Raw genomic sequence first — 23,276 nt, 5'->3', positions numbered from 1 at the left:
TGTAATATTGTGTACTTGATGTAGGATGAAAAAATGAATAAAGAATTGGAAAAAAAATTCTCTACTACATGAACGGACATAGTGATCCCTAGTATATGGCAAATATTGCTTTCATAGATACAGTAATAAACTGGGAAAATTACTGGTTCAGGTCACGAAAACATGGCAAAAGAGACCTCAGATTTTGTCAATGAAGTCTACTGATGGTATACTATATAATAAGATTGAAAATATTACAAAAATATTGGTAGATTATTTTACAGACATATATATAAGGCAAAAATAGATTTTGTCCAGGACAACATCCTTACTACCTTCAGCAGTCAGGGATGCCCAAATATATGCCAGAAGTAGTTGCATTTTTGAGTGCTCCACTGCAAGCTATAGAACTCCAGAAGGCTATTCAATCGTTGCCAAATCTCCTGTAGTTGGATATTCTGGTGAATTTTATAAAATGTTAAATTCACAGTTTTGTGCAACAGTGGTGATTTCCTTGCTTTTTGAATGAAACTCTTGTTTTACTTCGAAAAGCCTGGAAAATCAGAAGACCCTGATTCCTTTCACACCATTTTGCTTCTGAATGTAGATTTCAAACTGTTTGTGGAAATCCTTGCAGATAGGTGCAATTGGCAATGGTTATTCATGAAGATGAAGTGGGATTTGTGAAGCAATGCCAATCCAATCAAGGATTGAGTATAAAACTGTGATGATTGTACATCAGGTACTCTATGGGTTGACACCGTGGTCAGAGTCTGTCATGAGGTTAACAAGTGAAATGCTTGGTGAGACTCATTATAAAAAGACACAAACAACAGCAGGTCCTCAGACGTGGAATGCATTACTGGGATATTTGAGATTATGTAAAGATAAGATGCCTTTTTAGAAAGCAACTAAAAACTTATTTGATTGTGAAAGCTTTTTATTACCTATTGGTGTTTTAATCTATTTTATAGTCTGCTTTATCCAAATTTTTTAGCTATGTGCTATTTTTAGCGGAAGTCTTATGGGCTGAGGGGATTTAATAGGAAAACATTACTAGACTGTATTACTTGATTGTCTTTGTTTACATTGTAATCCACTTAGGTACTATAAGTGGAGAAATTTTTTTAAATAAATAAAATCCAAAAAGCTTTGTTGGCTTTAGCTTATAGTCAGCGACATCAGGTACCTCTGCTACTGGCCAGCTTTGATGCTTCCAAGGCTTTTGACAGGGTTAGCTGGATCTTTATGTTTCACACCATTTCATATCCAAGTTTGGAGGGATAGTTTCTTGAGGTTGTTCATACGCTATATGCTCAACCCACAGCTTCTTAACTAATGGGAGGAGGTCAGACTCCTTTCCTATTGCACAAGGTACAAGAAAGGGGTATCCCCTTTCTCCTCTCTTATTTCTTCTTATATTGGAACCCTTGCATTATACTCTTAGAGGGCCTTTCTTTAGGAGGCTCTTCTTCAAAAACTTTAAAGTTTGCAGATGACTTTTGTTACTACTTACTGACCCCCATCTGTCTTTGTCTCAGCCTTTGGAACTTATTGATGAATATGGGTTACTATCAGGTTTAATGCTTAAATTTAGGCAAGTCTGTGGCTCTTCCTACATCTATGGAGGTGCGGGGAAAAAAGGGGGAGGGGTGGGCTTTCCTTTACAGTGGGCACTAGGGCACCTCAGATATTTAATGGTTAACATTTCTATGGATTTGCCATGTATGTATGGTTTAAATAGTGGATCCGTTTTTACAATCTACAATTTACAAACTCCGGATCTGGAGTGTATATTCCCTTTCTTTAATGGGCCAGATTCATTTATTTAATATGTTAATCGTGCCTCGCTAGTTATATGTTTTTCAGACATCGCCATACCTTAAAGTGAAAGATAAGAAGAAGTTATATGGATTGATTCAGAGATATATGTGGCAGGACAAGCGGGCACACCTTTCTTGGAAGATAATTTTATCTCCTTGGGCTTTCAAACTTATGTTAAGAACATAAGAAATGCCTCTACTGGGTCAGACCTGAGGTCCATCGTGCCCAGCAGTCCGCTCACGCGGTGGCCCAACAAGTCTAGGACCTGTGCAGTAATCCTCTATCTATACCCCTCTATTCCCTTTTCCAGCAGAAAGCTGTCCAATTCCCTCTTGAACCCCAGTACCGTACTCTGCCCTATCACGCCCTCTGGAAGCGCATTCCAGGTGTCCACCACACGCTGGGTAAAGAAGAACTTCCTAGCATTCGTTCTGAATCTGTCCCGTTTCAACTTTTCTGAATGCCCTCTTGTTCTTTTATTTTTTGAAAGTGTGAAGAATCTGTCCCTCTCTACTCTCTCTATGCCCTTCATGATCTTGTAAGTCTCTATCATATCCCCTCTAAGTCTTCTCTTCTCCAGGGAAAAAAGTCCCAGTTTTTCCAATCTCTCAGCGTATGAAAGGTTTTCCATCCCTTTTATCAGACGTGTCGCTCTCCTCTGAACCCTCTCGAGTATTGCCATATCCTTCTTAAGGTACGGCGACCAATATTGGATGCAGTACTCCAGATGCGGACGCACCATCGCTCGATATAATGGCAAGATAACTTCTTTCGTTCTGGTTGTAATACCCTTTTTGATGATGCCTAGCATTCTATTTGCCTTCTTAGCAGCCGCTGCGCACTGTGCCGACGGCTTCATTGTTACCTGATTACTGAATGTAATATGAGGCACATAAATGATTGGTTCCCAGGGATCACAGATTTCTCAAGTATTCCCATTGAACTGGCATTATTTACAAAAGTATAGACCAGGGGTGCCCAAAATGTTGATCACGATCAACCAGTAGATTGCGAAGTCAACGCGAGTCGATCGCATTGCCTTCACGTTCTAGTACTTGCTTCCCGACTCAGAAGCGCCGAGCCGACCAACTTCCCCCACCTGATGTCAATTCTGACGTCGGAGAGGACGTTCCGGGCCAGCCAATCGCTGCCTGGTTGGTCCGGAACTTCCTCTCCGACTTCAGAAATGACGTTGGGGAGAGGAAATCTGGTCGGCCCAACGCGTCTGTGTGGGGAAGCAGGGAGAGCTTGGGGCAGTGGTGGTTTGGAGGCCTGTTCCCCGATGGCGGAAGCAGTGGCTTGGGAGCAGGCAGGGAGACAGAAAGAAAGAAGGGAGAAAGAAAGAAAGAAAGGGGGACAGGAAGACAGAAAGAAAGGAGGCATGGAGAGAGAAAGACAGAAAGAAAGAAATGGGAGGGGGGCAGGGAGAGAAGAAGAAAAAGTTGGGGGATAGAATGAGGTCTGGAGGAGAGGAAGCATACAGCAGGCTGAAAGAAGGGAAGAATATTGGATGCACAGTCAGGAGAATAAAGTGCAACCAGAGATTCATGAAATCACCAGACAACAAAGGTAGGAAAAATGATTTTATTTTCAGTTGCTCAAAATGTGTCCATTTTGAGAATTTATATCTGCTCTCTATATTTTTCCCTATGGCCCCCTTTTACTAAACTGCAATAGTGTTTTTTAGCACAGGGAGCCTATATGCATCGAAAGCAGCGCAGGGCATTCAGCGCAGCTCCATGTGCTAAAAACCGCTATCGCAGTTTAGTAAAAAGGGAGGGGGTATATTTGTCTATTTTTGTATAGTTGTTCCTGAGGTGACATTGCAAAGTCATCTGCCTTGACTTCTTTGAAAACCTGCGGAATACAAATGATAATTAACATTTTCTCTGCGTACGGTGTGCTTTGTGTTTTTTAAAATTTTATTGTTGGTAGATCATTTTGACTTGGTCATTTTAAAAGTAGCTCGCAAGCCTAAAAAGTGTGGGCACTCCTGGTATAGACAATAGTTACATATCCAAATGAGATTTATATAAATTAATATTGGGACCATCAGAAGTAAAATTCTCAAGGCAATATCAATGAGAATATTAATTCACCAAAAACTTAATCCCAGTAATATAATTGTTATTACTGGGATTAAGCATTGAAAATTAGACTGATGAAGAATTTTTGGTGAATTAACATTTCCATTGATATTGACTTGAGAATTTTACCTCTGATGGACCCGATATTAATTTATATAAATCTCATTTGGATATGTAACTATTGTCTACATATTTGTAAGTTTTTTTTTACATATCTATAAATGAACTTTGAAATAGCCTACACAGTGGGAGGGACGGGGGGGGGGGGGGTGGTCTGCCCTGGGTGCACGGCTTGGGAGGGAGCACAGCCGGCCAGGTCCGGATCATCCTGCTCTTCTTTCCCCCGGCTGCGCCTACCTCCCCCAGCCGACAAGAAGTCTTTCCAATGTCAATTCTGACGTCAGAGAGGACGTTCTGGGCCAGCCAGGCAGTGATTGGTTGGCCCGGAACGTCCTCTCCGATGTCAGAGTTGACGTCGGAAAAACTTCTTGTCGGCGGGGGGAGGTAAGATTGCAGGCGCGGGCTGGGGGAAAGGAAGGGGAGACACGCTTTTTTTTCTGCGGCAGGGAGGGCAGGATGTAGGCAGGCAAGCTGGCTGGCTTTAGCGTGGCAGGGAGGGAGGGAGATAGGTAGGTAGACAGGCAGGCTAGCTTTGGGGGTGGCCAAAATCTGGAATGTAATGGGGGGACATAAGAAGGAGGCACTGGGGGCACCATGGACACTGGACGAAGGCACTGGGGGCACTAAGGACACAGAACGGGGCACTGGGAGCACTATGGACACAGGACGGAGGCACTGGGGGCACTATGGACATGAGATGGAGGCACTGGGGGCACTATGGACACAGGAAGGAGGCACTGAGGGCACTATGGACACAGGACGGAGGCACTAAGGACACAAGATGGAGGCACTGGGGGCACTATGGACACAAGACGGAGGCACTATGGACACAGGACAGAGGCACTAAGGACATGAGGAGGCACTGGGGGCACTAAGGACACGGGAAGGGGGCACTATGGACACAGGAAGGAGGCACCGGGGGGCACTATGGACACAGGAAGGAGTCACCGAGGGGCACTATGGACACGGGACGGAGGTACTAAGGACACAGGACGGAGGCACTGGGGGCACTAAGGACATGGGAAGGAAGGAGGGAGAGAATAGAAAGGGACAATTGTTGGGCCTGAGTGCAGAAAGAAAGAAATGAAAGAAAGGATACACAGTCAATTAATAGATGTCCCCTTTTGATGAAAAAATAAATGGTCACGTTACCTCTGACTTACTTTCTCTGCAGCAGAGTCGGCAACCGTGCTGAGGTGCAGGAAGGCCCTGCGCTGACTCATCTGCCGGCTCTGCTCCGGAAGAAGTAAGTTACGTCGGAGGGTTTGAACCCAGCAGACACAGTCATTGCAGGACTTTGCTATAACTCCCTGCGTCTGCCGGGTCCACCCCCTCTGACGTAACTTACTTCTTCTGGAGCAGAGTCAGCAGACGAGTCATCGCGGGACCTTCCAGCATGCGGCTGCCGAGTCCGCTCCAGAGCAAGTACGTCAGAGTGGGTTGGACTGGCAGCTGGCAGCTACAATCATCGTGGGACCTTGCTGCATGAAGGGAGAGAAAGGAGTAGGATGGTTGGAATGGAAGAGTAGTGGAGGGAAAGAAAGGGGGCAGGGTGGTATGAAAGGGTGGTGCTGATGGAATTGATGTACAGAGAAAGGGGAGAGACATAAGGAGGAAGGATATTGGAGGAAGAGAAAAGGGGCAGATGCTGATTGAAGAGGGGTGGATGGCGAGAGAAAGGGCAGACATTGGATGGTAATGGGGAGCCTATGCTGGATGGAAGTGCAGATGGGATAGATAAGGGAGCAAATGCAGGAAGGAAATGGGAGGAGGGAAACAGGGGAGCAGACGCTGGATGGAAGTGGACAGAGAGAGAAGGTACTAGATGGAAGGGTTGGAGAAAGAGGGTACATGATGGCAGGAGGGGATAAATAAAAGGAGAGAAAAGGATTGAGTTAGGGAAACACTGGAGGGGTGAGGGAAAGAGGTGGCAAGCTTTAGGTAGACAGTAAAAAAGGACATTGATGAGAGGGTAGTAAGAACGTAATCTAGACAGATGCATAAAATAAATTGAAAGGGAAAATGAGGGAAAAAAGGGAAAGGAATTGCAGAGGAGAGGTGTGGGAGAGGGAAGGAGAGGAGAGAGATGCCAGACCAATGGGGGTGAAAGGAGAGATGGAAGGGAGAGGCATACAGTTTCTGGAAGGGGCATAGAAGGAGAGAAGATTCCATATAGGGGAAGAGAGACGGCAGGCAGTGGATGGAAGGGAGTTACAAGAAGATGAGGAAAGCAGAAACCACAGAAGACAAAGGTAGAAAAAAATTTTCTATTTATTTATTGCTTTAGGAGACATGTGTCACTGTTTCTGTGGTGCACTGTACGCAGAGTCCAGCTTCTTACTGGATCAATTTAACCTTTGTCTATGTATTTCTATTTTATGCCCCCTTTTACAAAACTGTGGAGCGTTTTTTAGCGCCAGCCATGGTGGTAGCAGATCTGATGCTCAGAATTCTATGAGCATCAGAGCTGTTACCACCATGGCTAAAATTCACACTACAGTTTTATAAAAGGGGGAGGGGTTAGTTTGTGATGACATATTCCATACTATTCGAAGATGTTTTCTGTGTTCTGTGTGTTCGAAAGACATGGTTTTTTGTTAGGATTGACTGCAGGATTGATCTGTACTAGTCTGGCTTGTTTAGTTTTACAGTGGGTGTATTGATGTTGTACTGCTCACTGCAGTATGTAAGATGCTGCCTTTTCCTAGGTACTCATGTGTGACATGTGGCTTGTTACTAAAAATCATGTTTTTCGTACAGATGGGGGGGGGGGGTGTCAAAAAATGATGGGCCTCGGGTGTCACATATGCTAGGTACGCCACTGGTCGCCTGCAAAAATATGTTAATGAAATGCTGCTGAGAACTGAGACACTTTATGAACCCAAACAGCTGTCTTCAGAGATATGGCAAGGAAGTGCTAGCAGTCACTCAGTGGCCTCCAGAAATGTTGTTTGTAAATTGCACAGTTCTCTCCTTGAGTACTGACATACAATCCTGCTCAGAGAAATCAGGGCAGGTGGTGTTCGGGACATCCTCACCTAGAAGACACTAAGCTCATCTGTATGATGACTGTTGTAGAAGCAAAATGGATTGAGGCTGCATTTCTTCTCTTTTAGGATGAATCTTGAGGATGCAGCAATGTTGTTTTCATGTACAACAGAAAGGAATCAAGTGTTCAATGCTTTTAGGCTTTCTGGCTTGTGTAGAAAAGGACTGAGAGAAAGCACTGCATTGTTTCCCTGATTTATTTTAATCTTTTGTAAAACCGCTTTGAATTTTGATAAGGCAGGATAACAAATTTTAATAAACTTGAAACTTGATAACAGATCACCTAAATGTAAGCATATTTTGTGCCCTTAAATTTATGGAATGTGACTATCCACATAGTTAGTATTCACTTACATAATTAAATGATAGTAACGTTCTATAATTATGTGCTGAAATGCTATGTAAACCGTTCTGAACACTCCTGGGAGAACGGTATAGAAAATTGAATAAATAAAATAAATAAATAAATTATAAAAGGGACGTTCACAGGCGAGGGGCATGGGTAGCCAGACCTTTATATAGACAATTTACATAATTGTGTTATATAAGTTAATGTACAATCATGAACAAGGCAGAGGCTGTGTTCACATCGAGTTCTTACAATTCAAGTTAAATAATACACTATGGGACTCATTTTCAAAAAAGATAGATGTCCAAAAGACAGCATAAACCAGCACTTGAATGTCTTACTAGTCAAAACGTCCAATTGACCATTTTTGAAACTGATTTTCTAGACACCTTTCTAGTCATTTTGTCTCCAGTGCATCTAAGGGCTCCTAAGGTGTGCTAGTGCTTTAATGCCGGAATTGTGCGTTAGACCTTAACACCAGCATTGAGCTGGCATTAGTTCTGGAAGCGAAGCGCGCTGTAATTTCCTGCGTGCGCTAAAAATGCTAGGTAGTAAAAGGAGCCCTAAATGTTAAGGGGGTGTGTTAGAGGCATGTTTTGGGTGGGCTTAGGATTTGGAAGTTCTGCAGAGATAATCAAACTTTTAACAAAATGTTCAGAACACCATTTAGACATTTGGGTCTAGACCTGTTTTAAAAACAAATAAGGATCAGAAAGGTGCCCAAACTGACTAGATAACTACTGGAGGGATTAAGGCCTGACCTCCTTACTTCCCCAGTGAATCGATTCAAATCGATTTGTTTCCTTACAAAATCAGACTCACTGATTCAGTGAATCCTGAGTCTCCTCCAGGTCTCCTAAAGCGGCAGCGGCAGTGAAGAGACTGCTCCTGGCCTACCCGCCAGGCCCTTCCTTCTGCCGCATCAGATGATGCAACAGAGGGAAGCCCTGGTGGGCAGGCCGCGAGCAGCCTGTTCACTGCTGATGCTTCTTTAGGAGGCCTAAAAGTTGAGGTCTCATGGGGGGAGGGGGGTGTCAATCAGGAAGTGCTGCACAGGGGGATGGCAGGGAGAGATGGAAAACTACTGCACAGGGGGATGGGAGGGAGGAATGTAATTCCCTTTTCCTGCGCAAAATCTCGCTGTGCCGGCTGTGTCAGCATAGAATTTCACCGTGTTGTGGTATTGGCAGCAATTCCCACATGCTGCCTGCTCCTGACCCAGAAGTCTCTTTGCGGCAGAGGGGAGACTTCCAGGTTAGTGGCAGGCAGCATGTGAGTCACTGCCGACATCGCAACTTGAAGAAGCAAACCTTGGAGTACAGGGCAAGAGAGAAAGGAAAGTTGGTGGCATAGGGGGGAAGGAAGGGGAGGGTGAGACAAAGGAAAGATGGTAGCATGGGAGAAAAGAGGGAGACATGTTACTATGCATGGTGAGGGGAGAAGATGAAATTGAACATAATAGAAGGGAGGAAAGGAGAGATGGTGCATGGAGGGGGGTAGAGATTTAACATAGGGCACAAGGAAGAGAGAGAGAGTGAGAGAGGTGTTGGGCATGGGGTAGATGAGACGGAGAGAGAGATACACAGGAGGTGGAAGGGGAGAAGGAGGGAGATGTTGCATCCAGGAGCAGAATGGTGTGATGGAGATGGGAATGGGAGTTAGGGAAGAGAGTGGTAGAAATGCTGAACCATGGGGGAGAGTGCAGCAGAGAAGAAATAGGGAGCTGTCAGGCTACAAGGGTAGGGAGAAGATACTGGGCTATAAGGGTGGAGAAAGAAAGATGCTGAAAATGGTAGAACCCTGAGGGGGAGGAGAGGGTGGCAACGAAATGGATAGGAAGATAGATATAGATATAACAGAGGGTAGAAATATGGTAATGGAGGTACATTGAAGATGAAAGGGAATGGAGGGCTGAGGAAGGAATGAGATGGGGAATGGCAGAGAAGATGGAAATTTGATAGGTAGCTGAAAAGTGGAAGGGTAAGAAAAAGGTAGAAAAGAGCTAAAAAGGAATGATCTATATGTCTGAGGCAGGTGTAGTGAGGGAATAGACAGGAAAGAATAGAAAAGACAAATGGATAGCAGCTACTTGAAGGAGAATTAGTAGACAACAGGGAAGCAGAAAAAACAGAACATGATGGAAAAATAAAACATCCAGACAATACAGGTAGAAGAAAAACATTGTATTTTAACTTTTTTAAATGGAATATGGATAATAATTAGCAAAAATATTGTTTAAATTTTGACAAATAAACTTGCAGAATTTGCTAATTTTGTGTGCAGTGGAAGGGAAGGTACAGAGATGGGAGATGAATGGTGAGCATGGGGAAAGAAGAAAATGTCAAATGGGCAGGAGACCCTGGTGAGCAAATTAACAGAAGACAAACAGAAAACAGAGCCTGGGACCAACATGATTTGAATAATATGACCAGACAACAAAAGGTAGAAAAAATAATTTTGTGATTACAATATGTCAGATTTGAAATGTGTATTCTGCCAGAGCTAGAGTTAGCAAGTGTGCGCTAGGACCTCACAGACCACCCTCCTCCTTTTACTGAACCATGATAATGATTACTAGTGCAGGGAGCCGTGTTGAATGCTCCGTGCTGCTCCTGATGCTCAGAGTTCCTATGAGCATTGTGAGCAGTGCGAAAAATCTAGTGCGGCTCCCTGCGCTAATAACTGCTGTTGCAGTTTAGTAAAAGGCGGGGGGAGGGGAGGAGAGGAAAAGTCTTCTTTGGGTTTGTTTATACTACAGCATCAGTGTGAGAATGGAGAGGGCAAAGAGGATTGGAGTGGGTAAAAAGGCTACAAAAATAAAACCACCAGGTTGTTAAAAAAAAAATAAAAAATGGCCTATTGGGCAGGAAAAGTGAATTTAAAAATTAATTTAACAGACCAAATGCTAAGAATGCTGGCTATTTGGATATACCAATGGCTTGATTTTGTACGTGTTTCATTTGGACATCTTCGTATTTGAAAATGGCTAAAAAAGACAGATGCACTAAGGGCCAAAAATGTCTAGATAGGTCATTAAAAAAAAAAAAAAAAAGATAGACGTCTTGAGGTTTCGAAAATGCACATTTTCTCTACTGGATTTCTGGATGTCATTCTCAAAATGTCCAAACTCAAACTTAGACGGTCTATTGAAAATACTCCTCTATTAGTTTATTTATTGCTCAAATTTTTACATTCTTTAACTCAGTCAATGTTGAGATACCAGTCCTGAGTTTTATATCACATTTTCATTCATTCATGTATTGGTTTTGTCTTGATAAAGGCAATTTTTTTGCCTCCCTGCACTTTTCAAGCCAGCTCCCAGTGGAGGAAGGATGGTCAAGTTCAAGGGTTGCAAGGCCATTAGTGTGATGGGGTCCAATGGTACTATGCTTTCTTTGCCCTGTTCATGTGGGTGTGCTTGAGGCATGGAGTGTGCAGGGGTGGTGAGTTGGTTGTGGCCCTGAGGTGGTTTGGGAGATTACTAGTAGTTATCCTCACCCCTTGGGGAGGTGGCTCCTGGTCATGGCAGGCACTTAACCTACTAGGATTTTGCTGAGGGGAGGGAGGGAGTGGCATAGTAGCAGGGTCATGAGTGGTGTTCCGCAGGAGTCGGTACATGGACCGCTGCTGTTCAATGTATTTATAAATGATCTAGAAACAGGGGTGAAGTGCGAAGTAATAAAATTTGCAGACGACACCAAACTATTTAGTGGAGTTAGGACTAAAGAGGACTGTGAAGATTTACAAAGGGACCTGAACAATAGTGCTGCCCGATTCAGGAAAAAAAATTTCAATTAGATTCAATTCAGCCTACTGAATCAATTTTTCGATTCGATTTTTCCTGCCCAATTGGGTGTTTTTTTCAAACATCCTGGTGGATTTATTTTATAGCCTCTTCACCCCCTTTGCCTTCTCCTAACCACACTGGTGCTGTGGTGTAAACAAAATAAACAAACAAAAAGACTTTTCCTCTCTGTTAAATCCTAGCTCACGTTTGTGGTCTAACAAAAGCTCTGGCAGGATACACGTTTCAAATCTGACATATTGTAATCACAAAACAGAAAATAAAATTATTTTTTCTACCTTTTGTTGTCTGGTCATTGTTCAAATCTTGTTGGTCCCAGGCTCTGGTTGTCTTCTGATAGCTTGCTTACCAGGGTCTCCTTCTTTCTCCATGCCATCTCTGTCCTCCCTTTCCATTTCCCATGGAGGTCTGGCATCTTTCCTTTTTTTTCATCTCCATCTACAGATCCACCTTTTCTCAACTACCCTTTCATCCAGCATCTCTCCCTTTCTGCAACTTTATCCCTAAATCCCATTGTCCACCATCTCTCTCCCTCTCCTCTGTTTTTAGACCCCTTATTTCTTCCCCCCAAAGTCCGGCACATGCACGTTTCTTTGAACCCCCCCTTGCCTTCCTCCCTCCGTGTACTTCTACACCAGGGCCCCCACCCCTGAATGTCTGTACCCCCCTGAAGGCCTGCGTATTCAATTTACCTAATTTCAGCAGTCTGCCCTGCAGAAGAACGCTGGCTCTAGTGATCTTTGCAAGCTGCCATACATCGACCGAGTTGTCTTCTATCTGCCGTGGTCCCGCCCCTCCCCTGATGTCAGAGAAGGGGCGGGACCGCGACAGAGAGAAGACAACTCGCACGACGTATGGCAGCTTGCAAAGATCGCTAGAGCCAGCGATCTTCTGCAGGGCAGGCTGCTGAAATTAGGTAAATTGATGCGGGGAAGTCGGACACCAGTGGGGAAGCCACTTCCCGACTGACCCTCCCCACTTGCCCTCTAAAGCAGAAGCGGCAGACCAGCAAGAGGCAACGCTGCCGCTCCTGCTTTAGGGGTGAGGGGGTGGGTCAGTCAACGAATTGGGAGGCCGATTTTTTGTCGTGGTATATCGATTTGAATCGTGAATCAGGCAGCCCGATTCTCAGCTTCACCAGCCCGATTCTAATTTTACCCAGCCCCCCTGCCCAATTCTCAGCTTCCATCCCTACCCCCAAGACTCACCAGCCCCCCTGCTGATTCTCAGCTTCCATCCCCAGCCCCCAAGACTCGCCAGTCCCCATCTAATTCCCAGCTTCCATCCCCAGCCCCCAAGACTCACCAGCCCCCCTGCCGATTCTCAGTCCCCCCGCCGATTCTCACCCCCCTGCCGATTCTCAGCCCTCAGCCCTCCTGCCGATTCTCAGCCCTCAGCCCCCCACTGATTCTCAGCCCCCCACCCAACGATTCTCAGCCCTCCTGCCGGTTACCCTTTGCTTCTGAGGTCTGCTCGCTCCCCCCTCGACGCTCCCGCCTCCCACGTCCTTTCGTTTCTTCTAATGTAACTTCCGGTTTCGCAAAACCGGAAGTTACATTAGGTGGGAACGAGTCCGGTGGCGAAAAAAAAATTAACTTGAATCGGGGCTGAATCAGTGAGTCCGGTTTTTTACCTAAAATGAACCGATTCGAATTGATTCACCTGATTTGAATCGGTGAACCGATTCAAATTGTGAATCGGGCAGCACTACTGAACATACTAGGAGAGTGGGCAACGAGATGGCAGATGAAGTTTAATGTAGAGAAATATAAAGTCTTGCATGTAGGAAACAGAAATCCGAAGTACAGCTATATGATGGGAAGGCTGGTAATGGGTGAAAGTACCCAAGAAAAGGACTTGGGGGTAATAGTGGACAACACAATGAAGCCGTCGGCACAGTGCGCAGCAGCATCTAAGAAGGCGAATAGAATGCTGGGTACTATCAAGAAAAGTATTACAACCAGAACGAAAGAAGTTATCCTGCTGTTGTATCGGGCGATGGTGCGCCTGCATCTGGAGTACTGCGTCCAATATTGGTCGCCATACCTTAAGAAGGATATGGCGATACTCGAGAGGGTTCAGAAAAGAGCGACATGCTTGATAAAAGGCATGGAAAACCTTTCATATGCTGAAAGATTAGAGAAACTAGGGCTCTTTTCTCTAGAAAAGCGGAGACTTAGAGACCGCTATTTAAAAGATCTCTTTTGCAGAATTGGGATGTCTTAACATCCTCCGAGGGAATATGTGATGGTTGGAAGAAAAAATATAATCAATGAACCTTTGGTAACTCGACATAGAATCATACTGCCACCACTACATATAAAGCTAGGCCTGATGAAACAATTTGTAAAGGTTTTGAATAAAGACGGTTTGTGCATTGAATATGTGGAAAGGCATAATCAAAAGAAACGTCTAAATCCGATTTGCGCATTGGGTGCTAGCCACTCAAAGTCAGCAATGGCAAAATGTCCATTCTCAAAAAATACAGCCAAAATGGTTTAAAAAAAAAAAAAATCGTATACCTGTACGTTCAGACGTTTAATCCCGCAGACTGTCACTATGTCTATCTTTATATAGCATTCTCGACCAAAAATTCATCCAAGTCCCAAATGCCCAGAACAAGACATTTTAGACGTGGGATGCCCAGTCACCTCCTGCCATAGCTCCCCAAAGCCGGCTCCCTACCCCCAAATGTCTGTGGCAGGAGGAGTGTCCAATTTCTCCTGCCACCACCTCACTGAGACATCCACCGACAGGAGGGATGCCGTTTCTCCTGCCAGAACCCCCGAAGCCGCCCCCCACCTCCAAATGTCTGCGGCAGGAGGAGTGCCCAATTCCTCCTGCTGTCACCTTGCCGAGACATCCACCAGCAGGAGGGACCCCTGACACTGCCCCATACCCCCAAATGTCTGCAGCAGGAGGAGTGCCCAATTCCTTCTCCTGTCACCTCGCCAAGACATCCACTGGCAGGAGGGATGCCCAGTCCTTCCTGCTGGAACCCCAACTCCCATAAGATTATCATCAGGAGGGATGCCCAATTCCTACTACTTGTACCCCCCCTAAAGGGCATGATCCCCCACTCCCCCCAAGCACACCTGAACCCGAGTACCTTTTTTAAGTTAGCTGATCAGAAGGATGCTTCCTCACTCTGGCTGGCAGGTCCACCTCCACTGAATGGCATGCCTGCCTCTTCCCGGTGCATCATGGGATGTACCGGGGAGGGGCCTAAGGCCCTGATTGGCCCATGTGCTTAAGGCCGTTCCCTTAGGAGGGGCCTTAGGCACCTGGGCCAACAGGAATCTTAGGCCTCTCTCCCAGTGCATTCTAGGATGCGCTGGGAGTGGCTTAAGACTCATATTGGAAGATCCCTTAGGCTGCTCCCATAGGGAGTAAAAAATCTATTTATTTGTACCCATTCTACACCACTCAGGATTTTGTAGACTTCAATCAAATCTCTTTTTCAAGCTGAAGAGCCCTAACATCTTTATTCTTTCCTTATACAAGAGGAGTTCAATCCCTTTTTTCATTTTGGTCACTCTCCTTTGAACCTTTTCTAATTCTATATCTTTTTTGAGATACAGCGACCAAAATTGAATGCAATGCTCAAGGTAAGGTTGCACCATGGAGCAATACAGAATTATTGGTCTTATTTACCATCCCTTTTCTAATAATTCCTAGCATCTTGTTTGCTTTTTGGCCGCCTCTGCACATTGGATGGAAAGTTTCAGCATATTGTCTGCGATGACGCCTAATGTTGATCCTAGCATCTGGCAACTATGATTTGGGTTATTCTTCCCAATGTGTGCATCACTTTGCATTTGTCCACATTAAATTTCATCTGCTATTTGGATGCCCAGTTTTCCAATTTTCTAAGGTTTGCCTGAAATTTTTCACAGTCCCTATGCATTTTGACAACATTGAACAGTTTAGTGTCATCTACAAATTTAATCACCTCACTCACTGGTCCAATTTCCAGATTATTTACAAATACAGTATGTTAAATAGCACCGGTCTCAGTATAGATCTCTGCAGCACTCCATTACTTACCCTGCTCCATTGAGAAAACAGCCATTTAGCCCTACTCTCTGTTTTCTATCTTACAAAAATATGTCTATCTGTACAAATCATAAATGAAGATAAGTACAAAAACATGTTGCCCACAACACAGCATTGAACCACATTGTTGTACAATATGTATAGGTAGCTGCATGGTGGCAGCAGTAAATGGATGGTACGTGGCCTCTAGCTCTGGTGGTAGTGCAACAGATATTACAATTGAGGGAAGAGGGGAACAGAATGGAGGAACTGAGATATATGCTTCTAGACGCCGCATGGCCACTGTCAAGACACATATCTCTGCTTGTATACCCTCCATTGTGGTGGATCATGAATCTCATGATCCTATGTAGGTGGGTAAATGCCGGTAGCAGGACCCCATGGAGACTGGTAAACTCCTACCTGACTTCACCCACCCATTGTGGCTCCTGGCATCATGGTCATCACCATGGGCAGCAGAGAGGGGGAGGCATCGTCTGTAGAAGCACCCTTCACCTGCCTTCCCTAAATAACCTGTTCTCATTTTGTAGGACATGGAGGGTGATATTTCTCTCCCTCCTGGCTTCCATATGCATGTGACGGTTCAGTAATGGATGCTGTATATAATTTGTGGTGGTCACGGGCCATTACTAGGAGGGGCAGTGTATATTCAGCATGGAGTTAGATGTTTTCTAATACAAAGAGGAACTCTATCATCTTGCACTAAATGTTTTGCACTGCACTGAATGAAAGAAGAATAGCACTATACATTTTGGGCTAGATTCTCCAAACAGCGCTTACATCAGTGGCCGCCTACAACAGCGGTGCTGATTGCATGTCAATCATGCAATGGCACCATTTGGAAAATCGCGGCTATGTGAAGTTTAGGCGCCAGAAATGTAGGCCAGGGTTTTAAAGGCCTACATTTACATTTCTGCCTACGGAGACCTTAGGTATCACATGGCACCTTCTTATGGATAAAGGCGCCATTTTTAAAGGTGCCTAATGGTGTTTTTGTTGGTTTTTAATCAGCGCAGTCAATGCTGTGCCAATTGAACCAATTAAAATGACTGGTAGGCAGTGGTAGGGCACCTACTGCCGCCTAACAGTGCCATTTAGAGAATTTGCTCCTTTGTACCTGCAAATGATGCTATGTGTTTTGTACCTAGTGTAAGATGGATAACACTATACATTTTGCATCCATCTTATATCTGCAGAAGGCCCTATTGGGCAGATTCTGTATAGGATGCCAGTCTCAGCAGCCGCCTAAGAAGTGGCTGAAAAACGCACACTGGCGTCATATACAGAATCGCATGTACCCCAATGGACAAACGCCTAACTGCCCCGATTCTCTAACTGACACCCATGTCACAGGCGCTGGTTAGAAAATTGCACTTGATCCCTTTCCATCAGCTGATCGCAACAAGGGAATCCTCCCCACGCAAAGACCCCAGCAGGAGGGATGCCCACTGCCCATACCCTCCAGGATGGCAGCTAATGTATTCCATAACTCATAAGGAGGAGGACCGAAAATGCAAAAATGTGTCTTTTATAAGTTTATTATCATCTAAGTGTCCACTGTTTAATGCTGAATTGTAGCCCCTACTCTGACTTTGAATAGTAAATTATTTTATTTACTAGTTTTCCTCTTGACTTCCTTTTCAGCCTCACAGCACCAATAACATGATTATAAAACTAAGTATATTATGGCCCCTTTTATCAAGTTGCGCTAACGTTTTTGTAGCTTGAGCCAGTGCGGTAACTGCTCCAAAGCTCATAGAATTCCTGTGAACGGCAGAGCACTTGCATCACCGGCCTGTGCTAAAAACCTCTAGCACAGCTTGATAAAAGTTAGGTAAGTTATTTAATATTTTTATATGCTTTATTACTGTTTTAAAATTATAGATAAATGTTTTTCATTTTTAAGCCATTAACAATTCATCTCCCTTTCTAACTCTCAGAATCCATTTCTAGAAGTCAAGGTTATGGACAAACCAAAAAGATATCGAAGAGACTTTGGCCTTGAATGTGATGAGCGTTCAACTGAAGCCCGATGTTGTCGCTATCCCTTGACTGTGGATTTTGAAGCTATTGGTTGGGATTGGATAATAGCACCTAAAAGATATAAAGCTAATTACTGCTCTGGAGACTGTGAATTTGGATTTCAATATCCTCATACTCATGTGATGCACAAAGCAAAACCAAAAGGTTCTGTAAGTCCCTGTTGCACCCCTATAAAAATGTCCCCAATCAATATGCTGTACTTTAATGGAGAGGAAGATGTCATATATGGAAAGATTCCAGGCATGGTGGTAGATCGTTGTGGATGCTCATGAACTCTTCATTATATGCACCATTTCTTGAAATATGGAGTCCACAAAAATGATCTATCCCCTTAGCAATTTTCAAAACTCTGGCATTATGTATAATAGGCTAATTACATGACCTATGTGCAAATAAGACAGCATCAAGCTACTGTAATCCATATATTGGAGGAAGACATTGTGTACATAAGGGCTGATATGGTTGATGTTTCTTCGAATATCTAATCAAGTAATTTCATGATAAATATTCTTCAAGTGTAAGAAATAAATACATACAGTTACTTATGCACCTATTTAATATATGCAGATATTTACTTAATATATTACACTCAACCAAACTCTGTATAAGGTGTCCCCTAAGTATATTTTTTCTTTAAAGATGAAGGGAATAACATTATAAATGTACAGCTTATTTTCCTCTACAAAAATAGCTTTTATAAAATTGCAAAACTAGACTTAAAAGAACATACGAGGTGCCATATTGGAACAGACCAAAGGTCCATCAAGCCCAGTATCCTGTTTCCAAGACCTGGGTCACAAGTATCTGACAAGATCTCAAGGATTAAAACAGATTTTATGCCAGGAGATTGCACATATTTTTTATGTGGACTGCACATAGATATTCCAGGGGTGTGGTCTGGCAAAATGAAGGCACAAGTCTAAAATATATGGGTACACATGTGGAGGAATATATATACACATTTACATCCTTTATGGAGCAGATGCAAACTTGTGCGTGGGTATTTGTGCATAATTGGGGCTGGTTCTGGGTGCCTCTTGTACAAAGACGCACAGGTGTCTTTTAGACTTCTCACATAAGCATCATGTTAGAAAATTACCTCTGAAATTGGAAAAATCCTTCAGTACATCTGTCTCTTAGGGCCTGATTTATATGACTTTTCCTTAGCCTGTGAAAAATAAGTTTTATAAATCCAGTCTATGAAATCTTAAATGTGCAAACTGTGTACGTATTTCTTCCTACCTTCAGTCATTGCATTATTTATTCCTTAATAGTACATTAGCATTATTGTCCATGTCAAATTGAAATAATCCAATAATTCTAGTTAGTACATTATGCAAATTTTCATTCTTAACATGTTCATCAAGTTAGTAACCTATGAAGATGGTGCTATTTTGGCTAGCAGACTAGGCACGGTTATGCTAGAAGATACTTTGAAGGCCTTGCTGGGAGCAGTTTTCAAATTGTCCACACTGCTTTTTACCCACAGATGTTGCAGCAATTTTCACAGAGGTCCTTTTATTAAGCTTTGATTAAAAACAGGCAATAAAATGTTGGCGTTAACATCTGGCAATTTTTAAAAAATTACTGCATTAACTCTTATTGCTACCCACTTTGTAGGCAGTAAGGGCCGGATTCTACAAACGGCGCATCAGTGGCCATCTAAAAAACGTCCACCAATCACGTCAATCACGCACCGGTGCTGGCTGTAGAATTGTGGATTTGTGAAAGGTAGGCGCCGGAAATGCAGGTTGGGGTTTTCAAGGCCTACATTTCTGGTGCCTACCTTCCAAATGAATCGTGGCTATGGAGGCACTTTAGGACACCTAACTCTACTTCCAGCATTAGTCACACCTACAGTGGTGTTAGGCATCATAAAGCACCTCCATAGCCGTGATGTAGGCACCATTTTTCTAGGCACCAGTAGGCGCCTACATTTTTTTTAAATGGCATTTTGCACTTAAATTAGGCGCCTAATCTAAGGTGCTGTTTATTGAATATAGGCCTAAGGGCTCATGTGATATCCATGCACTAATCAGTTAGCATGAGGTAATATAGGTGCACCAACTGGTTAGTGCAGGATTACCCACTCGCCATCTTGACATGCCCCCTCAAAAAATTAGAAAATTTATTTAGTATGTTGTTAGGGCACATAGATTTTAAAGATAAATCAGGACACCTGAGCATGTCCTGTGGAACCCCACTTTTATTAAGTGTTCATTAGTGCCTAACACAGCTTAATAAAAGGGCTCCAAAGTGAGCAAAGACAAATTTTGCTCTGAAACTTTCTGTGGGTACAAAGTATACTTGCACCAGCTTTCATTTTTTTTGCAAGTATAATTTTTCTAGAAAAGTGCATGCAATATTTAGAAATGCAATCTATGTGTATAGTCTTTTTCCTTCCCTGACGTAATCATGCTCTCAAAAATGCCACTGCTCAGTGGGGTTCTTTTACTAAACTGTAATTAAGTGCTAGCACAAACTTACCACACATTAAAAAGGCTTACTGTGGGACTTGTACTAGCATTCCACAGTAAAATGACCAATTTGCGTGCACATGCTAAAAAAATATTTAAAATTTTCTTCGAAAGATGCATGTTAGTGGGTAGAGAGTGGGTGTGACAGCACTAGTGGCTCATGTGGTAATATTTCTAATGGACGCAAGCTAATTGCACAATTAACACATGACCATTAATAGGAAAATCTGCCTATTATCTGGCTGCGTGTCTAACAAAAAACAGGGATAATATGCTTTTACAGAATGTCAGTAAAGTCTAATTATGATAGAAACAAACTGACTATAATGAACACCAATTCCAAGAGAGTGAAATTACTTTGAAGTTCGCTCAGAGAAGTGAAACTCTGAAGAGAGAGACAACCCCCTCTTGGGACAAGATGCAATGACTGGATGGTAAACTCTTGTCCCAAGAGGGGGTTGTCTCTCTCTTCAGAGTTTCACTTCTCTGAGCGAACTTCAAAGTAATTTCACTCTCTTGGAATTGGTGTTCATTATAGTCAGTTTGTTATTATCTGGCTGTGGTAAAAATGGTCTTGTTGCGCAGAAAATACCTACAGTAAGGGCACACTAAGGTCACTTTTGCCACAGCTTTAGTAAAAGGACTCCAATGTGGCTAACAGTGGAACAAGGGGGGACCTTTCAGGGACACTGGAGGACAATTATTTAATAGTCACGTTACATGAACAAACCTTTTTTTTTTAACCTACAGTACATAAATTGTTTTAAAAGTTGGCTTCCAGATTTTCTAACATAACAGACTTGCAAACAGTAAATTTGTATGAAACAAAAGACAGCTGTAATTTTCCAATGTTGCAAACAGGTTTTGGTATAATATCCATCAAAAGCATCTAGTAGAGGGTAATAGAAGAGCGCAAAATAATTTTAAAATTCATATCTATAATTATTATCTGCCTCTGCAGCACATAGTTTGCACTATATTAAAGCAATGCAAATCAATGGTTTTTAAACTAGTCTGAGTAAAAATGTTGATAGAATTTAATCTGTAATATGTATGCTGTATCTTTTTGTAAATACGTTTCCTTTTTTATTCCTGGCTATTGATTATTTGTTTAACAAGAAATCTGATCTCTGTACTATTGCAGATAAATTAAACAAATTACTTGTATTTTAATGCATATAGGGCAAGAAGTACTGTACTATTTTCTCCCATTTTGTTCTATGGGGAAAATGCTTAGTACACAGGACCCATAATTTATATATAATATAAACGTCTAAATAACTTCCAAATAAACCAGTCATAAAGCAATAACTAATTATTAAGTCTGTTGGTCTTTTTACTTAATCCTGATTTCTTTAAACATTTTCAAAACAATTATCTTGCAGCCTGAACATGATAGTTGTTACATATCACAGTTATATCCAATCTTAGGAACCTTCAGCATATTTGAATACAGCATGAGTTAACTAGTTCAAATCAGATAGCTTGTGCTGAAATGTAAAAATAAAAATCACAATTTTTTTCAATTGTGGTGTTGGGTTGTTTTGGGTTTTTTTAAACTATTGTTTCAGCCATGAGTACCAAAACACAAAAATTTACAGCAACTTACAAAAAAAATAAAATAGTACACATCTAAAGGCAATAGTGTATTTCTTGTTTATATACATTATCAGAATATCTGGGCATTGATTTTGCCTCTAGCTTTGATGGATTTTCATTTTGGGCTTGATTTGGTGTGTGATGTTCTGCAGTTTAAGGTGAAATTGCATATTTAGTTATCTGACCATGTGATTAATTTTGGATCATTTGCTGTGACCTTGTCTAGCAAGTGGCTTTTTTTCATGTTTAGGGCCTGTTGTATTATACAGAAATTAAAAATTGTCAAGGTTTTGGAACTGTACCTTAACTTTCTCATTTAGGGTGTTTTCTAATAGTAGGTTGAAGTCATCAAGCAGTATCAACAAGGAACATGTTAATGCAGCCCGCATTTGATATAAATTCCTGTACTTTTGGTACACATTTTGACCATGGACCGGGAGGTCTGTAACAGAGTATGAGGCCTAGAGGTTGATGTGCGGGGTCATGTTTAAGTCAACAGAATAGCATCTCTATTTCTGATTTACATAGGGAGCTGTTTCAATTTCCAGAAAACTTTGGTATATAATTGCTACCCCCCTCCTCCCTTTTTTCTCTGAATCATTTTATAATCTGCTGGGCAAATTTCTCATGTTATAGGATCAGATTTATTTTTAAACATCTCTGTGATAAACATTATTCCTAGTTTGGATTTGGACTCCACTATCATGCCTTTAATCAGGTTGATTTTGTTACATATGGATCTTGTATTTATGTAGCAGCGTGATATGAGTATTATTGTTGGTTAGGGCTTGGATCTATTGTGATAGTTTTAAAGTTTCTCTTGTTATTGTGAGGTTTCTTTCTTTTGGGTTCTACTAGTTAACGTGATCGTTACTGTTCTGTGTGGCATCCTATTGGCACAATTTATCAGTTGTCTGTGTGATATATTTTCCCATGCAGTTGGCCGAAGCTTTCTGAAATCAGATATAATAATTGGAATCCTGTTTTTAAATTCTGTGTTTAATTATAGACCTAAGAGATTATTGATGGCCACCATGCATATGCGTTAATAGTATCCACTTCATCATAGTTGGTTTGGTGGTGTGTGACCTAATGTGAGAAGGGTCGGCTCAGCTGGTGGTGTTTCAGTATCCAGAAAATTTGATACTAGTAATGTTGTAGTATTGACCATCAGGGAAGAAATAATTATTATTATTATTATTATTCTTTATTCTTATATACCGCCATACCCAGTGAGTTCTAGGCGGTTTACATCAATTAGCAAATGATCTGCATTGAGTAGCAGATTTACAACAAAATTAGAGGTAGGTTTACAAAATTAGAAGCAGATTTACAGCATTAAATAGCAGATTTACAGCAAAGTTGGAAGTAGGTTTACAAAATTAGAAGAAGATTTACAGCATAATTTGAATTGAGTAGCAGATTTACAACAAAATTAGAGGTAGGTTTACAAAATTAGAAGCAGATTTACAACATTGAATAGTAGATTTACTACAAAATTGGAAGTAGGTTTACAAAATTAGAAGAAGATTTACAGCATAATTTGAAGAATTTTTGACTGAAAATTGCAGGCTGAATTACGATAAATTACAGTGATTTGCCGCTGTCAGCCGTGAAGTTACAGCGATTCTTAACTGTCTGCAAAGAGGGCAGGTTTACATCAATATTACAGAAATTGCAGGTTTGACCGAGCTAGGTAGGGGAGGTAGAGAGTGGGGGAGGGAGGGACTGGTGAAGGCGGAAGGGGGCAGCGGTGGGGTAAGTGTCATGTGCGGTGAATGGGTTATTAAGGGTCGTGTTTGCTGAAAAGGTATGTTTTTAGTAGTTTTCTGAATGCTAGGTAAGTGGGGGCCTCGAGTATCATCTGAGCTAGCCATGGGTTCGACTTG

General features: G+C 42.4%; 1 protein-coding gene across 1 annotated transcript in view; it reads left to right on the top strand.

The window, feature by feature from the left end:
* Positions 1–20,213, top strand: part of MSTN (myostatin) — a 43,333-nt gene extending 23,120 nt beyond the window's left edge. The window contains exon 3 of the mRNA XM_033944236.1: positions 17,209–20,213. Within this exon, the coding sequence (XP_033800127.1) occupies positions 17,209–17,583 (375 nt within the window). The 3' untranslated portion in view covers positions 17,584–20,213. The remainder of the gene's footprint in view (positions 1–17,208) is intronic.
* Positions 20,214–23,276: the final 3,063 nt, after the last annotated feature.

Source organism: Geotrypetes seraphini, chromosome 5 (assembly GCF_902459505.1).
Source record: "Geotrypetes seraphini chromosome 5, aGeoSer1.1, whole genome shotgun sequence".
Taxonomy (NCBI): Eukaryota; Metazoa; Chordata; class Amphibia; order Gymnophiona; family Dermophiidae; genus Geotrypetes; species Geotrypetes seraphini.
Note: the sequence above shows the minus strand (reverse complement) of the source record. Positions and strands in the feature narration are given on the sequence as shown.